General features: G+C 43.9%; 1 protein-coding gene across 2 annotated transcripts in view; it reads right to left on the bottom strand.

Moving 5' to 3' along the window:
• The window catches only part of PITPNB (phosphatidylinositol transfer protein beta), a 63,956-nt gene that overhangs the window by 28,724 nt on the left and 20,344 nt on the right, over positions 1–14,888 (bottom strand). For both annotated transcript variants that reach the window (XM_047827307.1, XM_047827306.1), the window contains exon 7: positions 13,288–13,371. In XM_047827307.1, the coding sequence (XP_047683263.1) occupies positions 13,288–13,371 (84 nt within the window). The remainder of the gene's footprint in view (positions 1–13,287; positions 13,372–14,888) is intronic.

Genomic DNA, 14,888 nt, shown 5'->3' with positions numbered 1-14,888 from the left:
TCTTAAATGACAACAGATCATAAAACCTATCATATCAAATTCCTTAAACTAAAACCAGGGGAAAGCCCTAATGAATATTCAGGTGAGCCCTTTCCAGCAAAACGTCCATGTTGGTTTATGAGCTGACCTCAGACACAGCTGCTCCTAAGCCCCAGGACCCCAGTTAACCCATTAGCACTAATTTAACAAACATTAAGTAGGAAATAATTGCAGGGAAACAATTTTTTTTTTTTTTTACAGCAAGAGCAAAACCCAATAACCAGCACTATTCTTGCTACTATGTTTGGAGAACTTGTTATATGCCAGGCACATGCATTCTCCCAGCTAACCGTCACAATGCTGGAACACAGGTGATCCCACCATTTCTGGGGGTGGAGAAGTGAAATCCCTTGCCCTTGCAGAGCAGACGGGCCAAGACTCAAGGCAGCTCTGTCAACAACCTGGCCAACCACCACACTTTTGAATGCAAACATGTGATGTGATTTACACTTTATCATCTGAGAGTACTCAAGTAATGAAGGGATCTTTGCTCCCCCTCTCCCTAAGAAAGAGTTACACTGCTGGGGTGCCTGGGTGCCTCAGTCGGTTGAGCGTCTGACTTTGGTTCAGGTCATGATCTCACGGCTCGTGAGTTTGAGCCCCAAGCCAGGCACAAGTCAGGCTCTGTGCTAACAGCCCAGAGTCTGGAGTCTGCTTCAGATTCTGTTTCCCTCGCTCTTTGCCCCTCCCCAGCTCATGTGTGCGTGTGCTCTCGCTCTCTCTCTCCCTCCCTCTCTCTCAAAAATAAACATAAAAAAAAAAAAAGAGTTGCACTGCTTTTAATAAAAAAAAGGGGGGGTGGGAGGCTTTTATAAGGAATACACTTAAAAAAAACTCGATTTGAAGCCATTTATGCGAATTTCTTTCAGCTGCTCAAAATGGCGTTTTCCCCCCAATCCCAGAAACTGGAGCAACTCGACCTCACACCTCACCACCTCCACCGCCCCCCTACTTTTTTATTTTTAAAATATGGAAGAGATCAGAAGTAAACATTAAGTTAACAGGTTTTAGTGAAAAAGCATTTTGTGCAAAATAGACTTGTACATGCAGATTTTTAAGGGAAATTTAAAAGTCCTTGCTAAGATTTAACCAAGCTATGAACGAAGCAATATGTTATTTTCCCACAAGGGGGCACTGCCATGCAACTATGCCTTCAAATACACTAGGACATTCTCCAAATCCCCGGCTGGATGTAAATCTTTTAAGAGTTCCAAAAGTTGACCATGTAAGGGAGCAGAATAAAGTGGGGAACGTTTTTACATTTCTTTTCAATAAAAACCATGCCTATGTTTATTTGTATCTCCTTTAAGGATGGGGGGTAAACCTCTATAACTTACTACAAAAAGGATTTCGACAGTGGCTTGCTTCCCAGCATAGAAAAGGTGGGACAAGACGAGCATTTATTTGACAAGGGGAAATTTCTTAAGCAAATGCAAAATCACTGCTACCTTAAAAGCTATACTTGAGTTGTTTTGGTTTTTTCTTTCCCCTGAGTTCAAGGGGGCTATGATTACAGTTAGGAGCTGGGTCACAACGTCTCCCCTCCTTACTCTGCACACGCTTTAATAAGGAGCTCTTGGAGCTCTCGCAAATACACCAGAGAGAAGTTTCTAACGCTTAGTCTACGTTCATTTTAACAGCAAAAGGAAGAGGTACTCTACTAGATCGAGTGTCTGCTCACGCCAAAGAGAACTGAAGCCGCATTTGGCAACCACAGGCTCTCCTTGGACTCGCTGGCTCTCAGTCACAAACTTCTAATAAACAAAAGCTCTTTTCAGGACTAAAGAATTAGGTAGCCCCTGCACAGCTCCGACAAGCAGAAAGCCCTTCTTAGGAAGCAAGCAGCTACAGCTGGAACAAAAGCAACATCTAGAATGCAGACCTTTTTGAAAAGCCGGGAGAGACGATGAAGTGAAGTAATGGTCGGTGCTGACTGCTATGGGTTATTATCCATCAAAGATTAATTTGGAAGGTCTATTAGGTTGACCCCAAAAATGTCATTTGTGTGGCTCAAAGCTGACAAATATGAACAATTTCACAAAGTTGGAGCTAATATTTAACTTTTTCTAGCCAGATTTCCTGTTTTTAGAAAAAATTTAATCTTTTAAAGATTACATAGAAAGCATAATTTATGATTCTTGCATTTCCTTAAAATTAATGAAGTTTTTTCTTTTTTTTTTTTTTAACGTTTATTTATTTTGAGACAGAGAGAGACAGAGCATGAACGGGGGAGGGGCAGAGAGAGAGGGAGACACAGAATTGGAAACAGGCTCCAGGCTCTGAGCCATCAGCCCAGAGCCTGACACGGGGCTCGAACTCACGGACCACGAGATCGTGACCTGGCTGAAGTCGGACGCTTAACCAACTGCGCCACCCAGGCGCCCCAATGAAGTTTTTTTCTAAAGGCAGTACAGTAAAGCATATGTTGCCAAGACTATGCACTCAAATGTGTAACATCTGGGCACTGTCCCACAGAATGCTTGATCAAAGAAAAAGGCCCAAATCCTTCCTAGAGCACGAGAAACAAGCATGGCTTAAGGTGTGACCAAAACTTACATGCCTAAATAAACAAACCAAGTTTCATCAGCTTTCCAAGGCTGACATTCGGGAAAAAGTATCTTTAAAAAAAAAAAACCAAAAAAAACGGCAGTAACTAAACACAATATACACTCGTGGTTTAAAACAATTAAAAAGGGTCATTGTTCAGGGTGCCTGGGTGGCTCAGTTGGTTAAGCATCTGACTCTTGATTTTGGCTCAGGTCATGGTCTCACGGTTTGTGGCACTGAGCCCCACACTGGGCTCTGCGCTGGCAGCATGGAGACTGCTCGGGATTCTATCTGTCCTGCTCTCTGCCCTCCACGCTCCGCTCTCTAAAAAAATAAACTTAGAAGTGTCCGAATGTTACACACTCAAGGGAACGGTGCATTCAAAGTAAAAAGAGCTAAATGCATGGAAAAGCAAGTCTTAGATATTCATTTTTCAAAGGCAAATGGGATTCAGAAAATCAGGTACTGCTTAGCACATTTCTACTCTCAACTAAAACTGCCTACCAAAACATACCAAATAAATGCATCATAAACAAAGAACAAATGGCCAAGGCCAGAAAGAACAAGCAAAAAGCCCAAACTTGTTTCTTTGAACATCACAATCCTTAAAGGGATTACCATGGAATTTCCACAAACGGCTTAAGGGAGCAGTTTAGAAGAGCCCAACAATTCCATTATCATCTTTTGGTGTACAACTAAAACGGGCCAGAACTCTTCTTTTAGTAAAGTACAAAACTCCAAACCTCTAGGCTCTAGTCAGCCTTCGAACTCGGACTTTGGCTACAGCCTGGAGCCCAGCACTGGTCTGTATCAGTTGTGTGGGTGTGGGTGGGGTGGGGGGAGGGGGGCGTCCTTTGGCACAGGGGCACTTAGCACCACCACACTCACTACACAAGCAACCAACTCCAAGTCACTTAGAACACTTTAATGTGTTTGCTGATTAAGAATCTTGCACTCCCTTCAGACAGATACAATTTCTCTTTATCTGGAAAAATATTTACCATACCAACACAGAGCAAACAGTGAGTTCCAAAAGATGTTAGCTAAGTGCACATAAGAGAAAAACGTATGGTGCTCTCTGTAAGCGCCCACACCAAAAGACATCTTAGGGGCTCCAATCCTTTTTTGTTCTCTTGCACAGATGCAAATTTCCAAATATCCCAGCATCTAGCAGTTGCGGGAGGAGGTGACCAAGGCCACTAATGAAACTGCTGTTTTGGGGAACCAGGGGAGATGGAAAGAACAGGTGGTTGATTGTTTGTTTTAAACAAATTAAGCAAGCTCTTAACATATTGCAAAAGAAGGAACATCATATGGTGAGAAGATGCTCTAGAAAGACAAAAATAAGTCAGCAGCCCCACTTTTAAGTCCTGATTCCTCTTTCCAGTGCTTATGTGGCTCAGGGAAGTTACAGCACGTCCTCCTGGGCTCAAACTCCTTAACAGTGAAAATAAAGGCTGGGGTGAATGTTTTCGACCATGACCCTCAAAGAGTGCCCACTGTGCAATCTTCACTCTGTATCGTGTATACTTGAGCATGTCTCAAGTGTGAGCATGTACAGAAATCTCCTGGAGAGCTACGTGGAGCCCAGAGTGCTACCTGGACACTGACTGGGGAGGAAGCTAAAAATCTGCATTTCTAACAAGCTGTCCCTGGACAGACCAAGCTTGAAAGGAAAGGGACTTAAGTGTTTTGGCTGGAGTCCTAGCTAAGGCACTGAGAGGCAGGCTTGGGAGTTAGTTACAAGGCTCCCCAGAAGGCCTCAGAAGCCCTGAAAAGAACCTCTTTGCTTCCAATGGTCAGAGAACTGGACCTGTGAGCAGATCCAGCCCACAACTGGGACTCCCACAAGTACAGACCTGCCCCCCTAGCCACGGTGGGGGGGGGTGGGGTCTTCTCCAAAGGAAAACAAACAAGGGGGGTGAGGCCGAATGGGCTGGACTCCAGGAACTTCCAGGAAGGGTGAGCTGGACTGGCAGCCCACGCCCTCACCTGGGAGTGTCAGGGTCCCCTGGAGTGTGGAGGACCCCACTGTGACAAGGGAGTGGAGCCACGTGTTACTCCAGGCGCTAGGCTGGAAAAGCTGCTGGGGAGAATGGTTCTACTGCCAAGAGGTGGCCCAGAGGGCAGTCCAGACTTGAGCAGTGTGTGGGGACCCAAGGCCCAGAGCTCAGGATGTCCAGCTCTGTCGGGCAGGCATCAGGGCTGCAGAGCAGCTTCAAGTCACGCCCTCCCCACCGCCCCCCAGGGGGACATCTGCAAATGACAGGGACTGGGAGAAAAGGCGGAGAGTTGGGGTAAATCCGAAGGGGCAATTACACTCACAGGCAGGTCGGGATGAAGGGACTGAGGGTAATGAGTAACAAGAGGTTAAAAGGAAGGTCAGAAAGAACAAAACAAAGAAGAGGCATGAAATCTGAGCTTTAGTTTAGGAGCACAAGCCTACTGGGTCACTCACATTCAAAGGGGCTCCTTCAAGCTCTCTAGGGAAGTCCCCGAGAAGAACCCCAAACCCCATCAGTCGGAGCACACCCTCCATATCCTTTCTGTGACCCAGACACAACCTGGTGTGGTGAAACACCACTACAGTCACAAAACTGGGCACGTCTTGGTTTTGAAATGCCTCATCTGGGAAAAATCTTTCACCACAAGTGGATACACTCCAACATGCTGAAATAGGAGGGAAAAAAAACTCATTCCCTCTTTATATGAGCTGCATTTTAACAGGGAATAGATCTGTACTTTTATACTACGTCTTCCAAACAATGCTTTCCTACAAGTATTCACTTATTACTGACACTTAAAAAACAGATGTTCAACTAAGTCATTTTGAGACCTGTGAGCCTTAAAATCCTGATTTAAACACTACTTCTACTTAAATCAATTCTTGGAAATAACAATAAAGTCACAGCATATACTACAGAGGAAGCAGATACTACAGAGGAAGGCTGATACAGTCCTTTCTGGTTACACATAAATACCTAAAAATGTGGTTCCAATTTCTTTCTGTTTTTTAAACCGTGCTCATTTTCTTTCAAATTACTTCCAAAAACGAAGGTCTCTCTGATGTTAATCGTGTGTACACTTCGGCTTACACTTTAAAGGGTCTTCCTCTCCTGGGAAGTGACTTTTGTATACAAATCATGAAAAGCTACTTAGACAAAGTGCTGGAGATGATTAAAAGGGGCCAGATTCACATTTATACCTTAAAAAAAAAAAAAAAAGCAGAAGCAGATGTCAACTGACTCATTTGTATATATTTTGGAAATGAGTTGAAGATATGCATGTGCATTTCATCAGGTCGTTTAAAGAAATCTCAACTTTCTTTTATTGTGGTTCTGTATCAACAACAACTGTAAAAATTTAAAAAAACATATATATATTCTGGTATCTTCCGTATGATAGAGAAAACCTTGATTCATTACAATGTGATCTAACTAAAACATTTTTCAATCTGACAGAAAGGTATTTGCTCATTCAGAAATGAATTTTTAGAACCGAGAGCATATCACCTACTTCATCACCTAAGATTAGTAAAGAAGGAACTAAAGCAGCATTTTGTTCATTCAATATTTGAATGATAAAAACATCAATTCCTCCAAACTGTCTTCTCCCCCTTCTTTTTTTTAGACAACACAAAGGAAAAAAATCTGCAAATTCTTTTTGATTCACCAAGCCTTTATTAAAAGTTCACTCGGTATCATACACTGAGCATCTTGCTGGAAAGAAAGAGATGATGTCGTACCTCATCATCTCCTGGAAACACAGAGACGATGAGGTACAACAGAGTCTGGGCCCCCAAAGGGTACCCAATTTACTGTGGAAAAGAGGAAGGCTTTTCAGGAGCCATGCCAAGGTTAGATCTGAAATGGAAGAGGGGCTGGGACGGTGTGGGGATGGAGGAGGGGAGGGGGCTCAGGGATGTGTTCTCCTGGAATGGCTTGCCAAGCAGAAGGTAGCTTCGTTCTTAAGGGATGGAACTCCTTAATACTTCACTACAATGCCTCTTTCCCCCAAAACAGGAAACCAGTTTTGAATAGTGGCCAAAGGAAACGGGGAGGGCGGAGAGGAGACGTTTATGCAGACATCCCAGAATCCTAAGCTTGTTTCATTAGGCAATCATGTATCTTCTAGGAAGCTACAGAGAATGGTGACTATAGTAACAGTCCTATACAGACTTTCCATAAGTAATCAACAAAAAAAAGTGGATAAACCATATATTTATATATATGTATGTGTGTGTGTCTGTGTGTGTGTGTGTGTGTGTATATATATATATATATATATATATATATGTGCAAATTATTGTGACCTTGGGTCAAATTCTTGTTCCTAGAGTTATTGTGACAATGTCACTCTTCAAATATGTAAATTATGTCAAAGGAGCCACTCAAATATTTAGTTACTCTGTGGGTCTTATCACATCCTTTCTGTGTACAGTGAAGTACAGTTCATAAGCACAAGCAAAAAACAGCAAAGTCTACAACAAGAGTGATATATGAGCTGTCTGACACCAGCAACCCAGCAGAGTTGATCCTTAAAGTAATCAACAGTCACTCTGAATTAAACTGTCCAGGGCTGTATTTGTGTTAAATCCCCCTGCAGTGACAGAAACCCCCCACCAGGTGGAGTTAACAGTCAAGATTCACTTGCAAATTCTTGGGTTGGGTTTTTTTTGTTTTTTTTTTTTTTAAATAAAGCTGATTTTATTTACTTTTGAGAGAGCCTGCAGAAGCATGCATGCGTGAGTGAGGAGGGGCAGAGAGAAGAGAGAGAATCCTAAGCAGGCTCCACACCAGCAGCACAGAGCCTAACATGGAGCTCAATCCCACAAACTGAGATCATGACCTGAGCAGAAATCCAGTCAAACGCTTAACCGACTGAGCCACCCAGGCACCCCCCAAATTCTTGGGTTTCCTGAACTCCCAACTATTTCACATTACTCCTGATTGGAGAGGAGACCTGGCTATTAATCCTCTCAAAATTACTAATTAACTGCTTTTATTTCTTTTAAAGCATGTTAATAGGCAGGAAAGAAATCCAGTCATTCAAGAAGTTTTTAGAAAAACTAGCTCATTCAAGAAAAACCAGAGTTCATTACCAACCAGATGAAAATCATGGATTCAGTCAGACTGAGACCAAAACCTCCAGGGGTTAAGGTGCCACAGCCTGAACTCTTGAGAGATCACCACACCCTCACAAGGTCTCCCTACTAAAAATCCACATTGTTGGTCCATAGTTACTAAACTCTCGATTCTAGTGTTCACTTTAATCCTTGAAGAGCGAGGTTTAGGTACTAAAAATTGACCGATGGCATGGCAGACGTGTCCCAAGGGGACTCCCACAACGAGTCACACTCCTGTACAAGCTCCTCCCCCGAGCACTGGTGGAACCCACGACATGCTTCTCACCAGCAGACTACATATGTGCAGCACAGGGCTGGCACTCCTTCGATGAGGTTGCCTTCCCTGGCCACCAAATTTGTGAGGCGTCGTGCAGCAACAGAAAACCGATACACTAAGCAAGAAGACGTCCCCCAACAGTTTGCTGCACACACGTCCGACAGACCTCGACTCTTCCACCCCGTTCCCCAGCCATCTGGCTCCCTCACCACCGTTCATGAAGGAATCACTACCGCCTTTCACTTTCTTCCCGACTGTCTCATACATGAGCAAGTACATGCATACAGATCTATTTTTCTCCCTTTTACGCTCTTACAAATGGAAGCATCCTATACGTACTCTTTTTTATCTTTCTCCCACATTACCTTGTGAAGGATTCCTGATCAGTACAAATAGAGCTCACTCCCTCTTAATGATCAAACTAAACTCCACTATACAGGTGACCCATAAGGTTCTTAGTCCCTGTTGATGGGAGAAACATTTAGACGTCAGACTGTTTCCAGTCATACGTTTATACCTTTGTCACTTCATACTGAGTAGGATCAATTCCTAGAAATGGAATTCTGCTGGGTCAAGGGGCGTGTACATTTGTAATTCCGCAAAACAGGTTGTGCCGATTTACACACCCAGGGGCAATGTAAGTGGGTGCCTGTTTCTTCTCCCTCCCTGCCAACCCAGGTGTCAAGTTAACATCAAACTGATTTTATAAAATGTCTTGACTCACAAAGATTAGTTTCATCATCATTCTCAAGCTCATCGGGTTCACTCAACAAATGCTGATGAAGTCCTCACTCTGAAAAGGCGATGAGTTTGAGAACATGGAGACCAAGATACATCAATGAAACGAGTAAGAGCAGAAGGGTAGAGGATTCCAACGTGAATGAAATCTCCCTGGAAGAAATGCTGTCTGGCCCTCAGGACACACAGGCCTCAGACAGAGAGGAAGGAGTACCGGAAGGCAGAACAGAACAAACAGTGGGGAAACGAAGCCAGCAGCTTGACGAGTGACGAAGCAGGGCCTTAGCTCTGAAACGGAAGACTGGAAAATCGGTGGAAAGAACTCTGGATTGAGAGTCAGAATTTCCATTGCTGACAATGGCTAAACGATCTTGGGAAAAGACTCGTTTACCTGGGCTTCAGTTTCCTGACTTGTAAAACAGGGTGGTTAGCCCCGAAATCAAACTTTCTGTGGCTGCAGAACTGTGTGTTCAAAGTCCATTTTATGGTGAAGACTAATGTCAGACAGGCAGGACTATGCTGGGAGAGGGGGACAGAGGGAACTCCTCAGCCCCATGTTCTAGTCACTCCATCCTGACAGCCAGAGAAACTGGTGAGCTCCAAGAAATTCTTAGGATTACACAAAACACGGTCTGAAAGCAATGAGGCTGAGGTAGCTCAGGTCCCCTTCGACTCTAAAAACTATTCCAACTTTCCCCTCAGTGTCGGATAACGCACCTGCACCTCCACTTGCCTACAATGCCTTCATTCACTGACTACCTAACATAGCTCAGGCACTGTTCAAGGAGCTGGGAAGACGACAGTTAAGAGTAAAAAAGACGCTTCCCTCCATGGTGCAATCTCTACTTAGGGAAAAGAGAAAAACAAACAAACTTACAATGTCAGAGTAATGAGGGTAAGAGACAAAAATGTAACGAGGGTGGGAGTAGACTATTCCACCCATCAAATCGTACTTTTCCTCATGTTACGCCTCCTCCATTTGGTCTTCCCAGGTTTTCGTCCTCACACACTGTTCTTCTCTCTGAAATCCTGCAGCACTTTGGACCATGCATAAGGCTCTGCCGTTTGTTCACCGTTTCACTGCACTGGGCTGGTCTCAGTCAGATTGCAAGCCTCTGGGAGGTTCTGTGCCACCCTGGACAGCTACTGCAGGGCTAGTCCAGCAGCACAGAGCAGGAACTCAGTACCTGTGGACTGCTAAGACAACGCTGTCATTTGAGAACTGCAAATGTGTACTTTTCCCAACACCATGGACCAGAATTTTTAAGGAACATGAAAGAGCAGAATCAAATGAACCAATCAAAACAGAAAACCAAAGTGGATCTGGTTAAGAAGTAAAGATGGCCAGGTGGTCCAGATGTTTGCATTAGACGCTAATCCTAGGACAAACATTAACTATTCATGGCCAAATAGATGGGGTGGAAGCTGAAGGGAGGGTGTCAGGGTGAATGTCTGTGCCTGAAGTGTGGAAAGAAGATGATGAGTGGAAGAAAAGGGCAGACCCAGAGCCCCTGCCCCACTACGTCTCTTCCCTACCTCCTTGCTGGGATGGGCACCAGCCCCACAATTCACCCCCCGCCCACCAGGGCTTCACACACCCCTGGGTTTACAACTGCTCAGAGTATCCTCACCTCCCAGCACAGACTTCCGTTCTCCCCTTTCACAGTGGTAAACGTGTATGTCAGGGTTCCTTTTGTGATGTCAAAAGGTCTGAGCATCCCTACATGGTATCAGCTGTATTTTTAGTATTCACAACTGACAAAACACATAAATAACTACTGTGACACAATGTCCACAGCAGCACCAGTTACAAGAGCCACAAGGTGGAAACAACCCAATGTCCATGCACAGATGAGCACATAAACAGACTGGATTGTTATCAGCCATAAAAAGAAATGAAGTGATGGCACACCCTACAACGAGGATGAAAACACGCCGAAGTAACAGAAGCCAGACACAGAAGGTCATGTACTGTTATGAAGTCCACTTCTATGAATTACCCAGCAGAGGTAAATCCATGAAAACAGAAAACAGATTAGTGGTAGCCAACGGCTGGGGAGAAGGCAGAGAAGGGTGTGACCGTCAATGGGTGCAGGGCGTCCTTTCGGAGTGATGAAGACGTTCTGAAACTGGGTGATGGCGATGGTGAGAATACACTTGTACAAAATGCCACCGAACTGTCCATTTTAAAGTGGTTAAAATGGTAAATGTTATGTGTGCTTCAACCCAAAAGTACTGTGAATTCAGTAAACTTTAAAATAAATTTCTATCTCACTAATCTCTAAAATGTAACTTGGAAAACAGGAGCTACGAGCACTGAGAATAAAACCACATATACATATTTATTTACTCCCCAACAATGCTTGGTTTGAACACAGGTCTCAGAACTCCTGCACAACTGTGGACAATAATGGCGAACATTTATTAAACTAGGTGGTGCTCTAAGTGCTCACATTTAACGCTGTGAGATAATTAGGCAGAGAGAGAGAGAAAGCAACCCATCCGAGACTGAATAGCCAGCAGGTGGCAGAACCTCAAAATTTGAATCTGAAGCCAATCTAGTTTCAGAATGTATGTTTTTAGTCACGGCTCCATGGACTCACGATACAGACTCTTCTCATTTGGGCCCAATCCAGCTCTTTCCCTGCGGATCCATCCTAAACACATTCCACACAGGGAAGCACCCGCTCAGCCTTAGCGCAGCAGCTATCTCAAGTGCTGTTGTCATGTGTCCTCGGGGCCAACAGTTCCTTTTCTCTCCTCGCTGAAGGCTAGCCTGGGGTTGAAGGCATGAGACCAAGGGCCTCCAGGGTTCTTGCACAATCAGCCTTCACTGCTCTTCCCACTTGCATCCATGCCTGCAAACACTGAGCACCCATTTTAGCCTGAGAACAAGAACAAAGAACCGCTCTTATGACGCCAGCAAGACCAAAGGTGTCTTGTATTCTGCAGGAGAACAACCTGGAATGCAAACCCATGAACCACAAGATCCGATCATTTTGTCTGGCCAGCACAACTTTTCCAAACACCAACAATACCACCTGAATGCCTTCCCTGGGGCACCCGTACGGCTGCTCAGCATGATCTGGTGATCTGTCGGTGCAGGCATGTAGGTCAGCCTGCCCCCGCCCACTAACCGACTCACGCACTGCTCACTCCCAAACACTGTCCTCCTACCACCATTCTTTCACACTCAGTGAATCATGGCTGGAAAAGACACAGAGGGAAAAAAAGGCAAAACAGACACTTGAATATTGTTTTTAAAACAGAAAATACATTCACTTCTGAGGATTAAAAAAAAAAAAATCCTATATCATTTCAAAGGTGGAATTCTCCTTAGAACTGAAAATAACTTCAAATCATAGCACAACTAAAATTTAAGAAGTTCTGTGACAAGGGTCCCTCATTAGTGCTTACATTTCTATTAAGGGAGGATATCCTAACAAAACAGGATCCAGTCTAGCAGGTCACTGCTGGCAGTCTCGACCCCAGTGATTGCAGAGAAAAGGTGGGAGACCTCTGTTTTAGAAGGGTTACTTTTAAGTTGCAACAGCAAAACCAGACATTTAGTGTTGGGGTTTGTTTGTTTGTTTTTTAAGCTTATTTATTTTGATAGAGCATGAGCAGGGAAGCGCAGAGGGAGAGGGAGAGAATCCCAAGCAGGCTCCACGCTGTCAGCATGGAGCCCGATGCAGGGCTCAATGCCACCAACAATGAGATCACGACCTGAGCCAAAACCAAGAGTCAGACACTTAACCGACTGAGCCATCCAGGCACTTGTTGAGGTTATTTCTGTTCAACTTACAACGCTGCTCAGGTTCAGACAAAAAGCACTGAAAATGAAACAGAAAGGCCATGAAATAAAAATCTAACTGAATACACTGGGCTTTCCTGTGACAGAAAGAAGGGATGCCTGCCACTCTTGTTTCAAAGCTTCTGCTCTCTGGACTAGCAGGAAAAGGGTCACTGGTTATCTTAACATATAAAAAGTCCACAACTGTGCCCTGCAAAACCAAGCAGCACCCAGCACACTCCAAGATAAGAACTGAGTTAATTTTCACAAGCTGCAGCAGAGTAATACAAGGGTCTTACTTTGGGAGAATGCAGGTCTTCACCTTTGGGGGCGGGGGGTGTTTTTATTAAGTCAAAAGCCTAAAGTACAAATACTTATATCTAGTAAAAATCAAGATTAGGAAGCTGTACAACTGTTAAGCTTTCTTAACCACACTTTAAAAGTATAAGGGACCCGCATTATTTATAGAAGTTCAAGGGATAATTCTTTTGTAAAATAATGTTAGTCCCTTTCCCCCCCAATGAAAACAAACCTCTATATATCTCAGGTATACCAGCATTTCTCAAAGGGATCATTTGTGTAAAGGTGAAATCCACAATAAAGACAACCTTCTCTCCTACTCCCTGGTCTTTTTGTTGTTCGGACCGACACCTGACCTCCAGACTCATTTCAGTGTAGAAATGCAGGCCGTAAAAGGAAGAGTGACGATCATTTTTAGATTTAAGAGGCAGCAGGTTAAAATGTCACGGAGGACTATGCAGTACTTACTGCTGGTTCAACTTGACTTCGATCTGCAATATCTATGTGGACAATTTCAACAGTTTTCCACGTGTTCGGATCTAAACCGTGTACCTAAAAATGACAAAGATAAATGAGACACAACAAACTGTAGACTATTCTTACTAGACAAAACTACTATAGTTATATATATAATCTTTATCTGAGCCTTTTGGAGCACATTATGAAGAATAAAAGAAACCCAAATTCCTACCTCACTAAATTAGCTGTCTGAAGTCTTAAGGGATCTACAAATCTTTTACCCCCTGTAGCCCTAAAAAATAAGTGTGGGGAAGGGGGAGGTGTGAGGATGCTGCCGATTAACAGAAACCCATCACCATTACTTCCTGGTAGTCCTTAGACATGAGCCATATAACCAAATGTACCGAACCTATGTTCAACCCAACGATACACAACAATGTTCTTGCAAGCCTTGAGTCCTAGACAAACATAAGGTGACATATTAGACTGCAAGAAGCTGCACTGTGTGGTTTAAAACCTATCCTGAATCTGATTATCCTAAAGCTTTCCAGTTTCAGTAGGATCATCAATTCCTCCATTCCTTGTGTTGATTAATCATTTCTGAAACTCCCTCTATGAACCAATTAAGAACGGTTTAAAAACCGCCACAGATACGCCCATTTGAGAGCTGGAAAAGGTACGTGAACTCATACACTGACTGCAGCATACCAAATCTTCTCATTTAGACTCGAAATTTTAGAATCACTATGAAAAAAACAACAGGAAATGTCAAATGATCTTCAGGAAGAAGAACTCAAATCAAATACAAGTCATAATTCAAAAGTTCTATTAATTGGCACCAATCACATAAAAGCAGAATCTACCATAACATGAACTTTCTCTCCTATAACAGTGCAGCACAAGGCTGGACAGTAGTTCTCAAACTGGAGCGGGCACAACACAGAGGACGCTGGACCCCCCAACCGGGGATTTTAGTTCAATAGGTATGGGATGGAGGCTGAGAAGGTGCACTTCTAACAAGCTCCCAGATGCTGCTCCTGGTCCAGAGGCCACACTTTGGACAGCCACTGGGCCAAGGGCATCAATCTATACCAGACGCCTCCCCAAATTCTTTGACAAGCCTCATCAAAAGTTAATGATTACATTGAGTCCTAAATAATGATTTTCTTGAAATGTATTTTAGGGATAAATGTGCACCAACTTGTAAAAACCAGAAGCTTGTCAACATTTTTATAAAATATTGAAAGCTGCTCTTCCCTCTCGCCTTTTGGCCATTTCTCTGACATCAACCCAGCCCCAGCCAAGTGGAGCAGAGGTGAAAATTAAAGCAGTCAAGTTTGCTTTGTAGAGTAGCTCTGGCAAACATAGAGATGAAAAGGTGAAAAAAACCTGAAATTAATGGCTAAAATCGGTTTGGGGATGATCTGTGAATTTTATCTCTGCTCTCCCTGTCCCAGATAAAAAACGGCAACCTCACCAGTCCACTCTCGCACCAAAGCAAGGGGACTGACAGGGAAAGCCCGTCTGTCGCTGGCTGCTTGCCTGCCTCACCGCAATCGAACGCACCCTGGTGTGTCCAGGTAGGTCTAAGGTAGATCACCCTGGTGACA

This window comes from Prionailurus viverrinus, chromosome D3 (genome assembly GCF_022837055.1).
Source record: "Prionailurus viverrinus isolate Anna chromosome D3, UM_Priviv_1.0, whole genome shotgun sequence".
NCBI classification, from domain to species: domain Eukaryota; kingdom Metazoa; phylum Chordata; class Mammalia; order Carnivora; family Felidae; genus Prionailurus; species Prionailurus viverrinus.
This window is presented reverse-complemented; position numbering and strand designations above follow the sequence as displayed.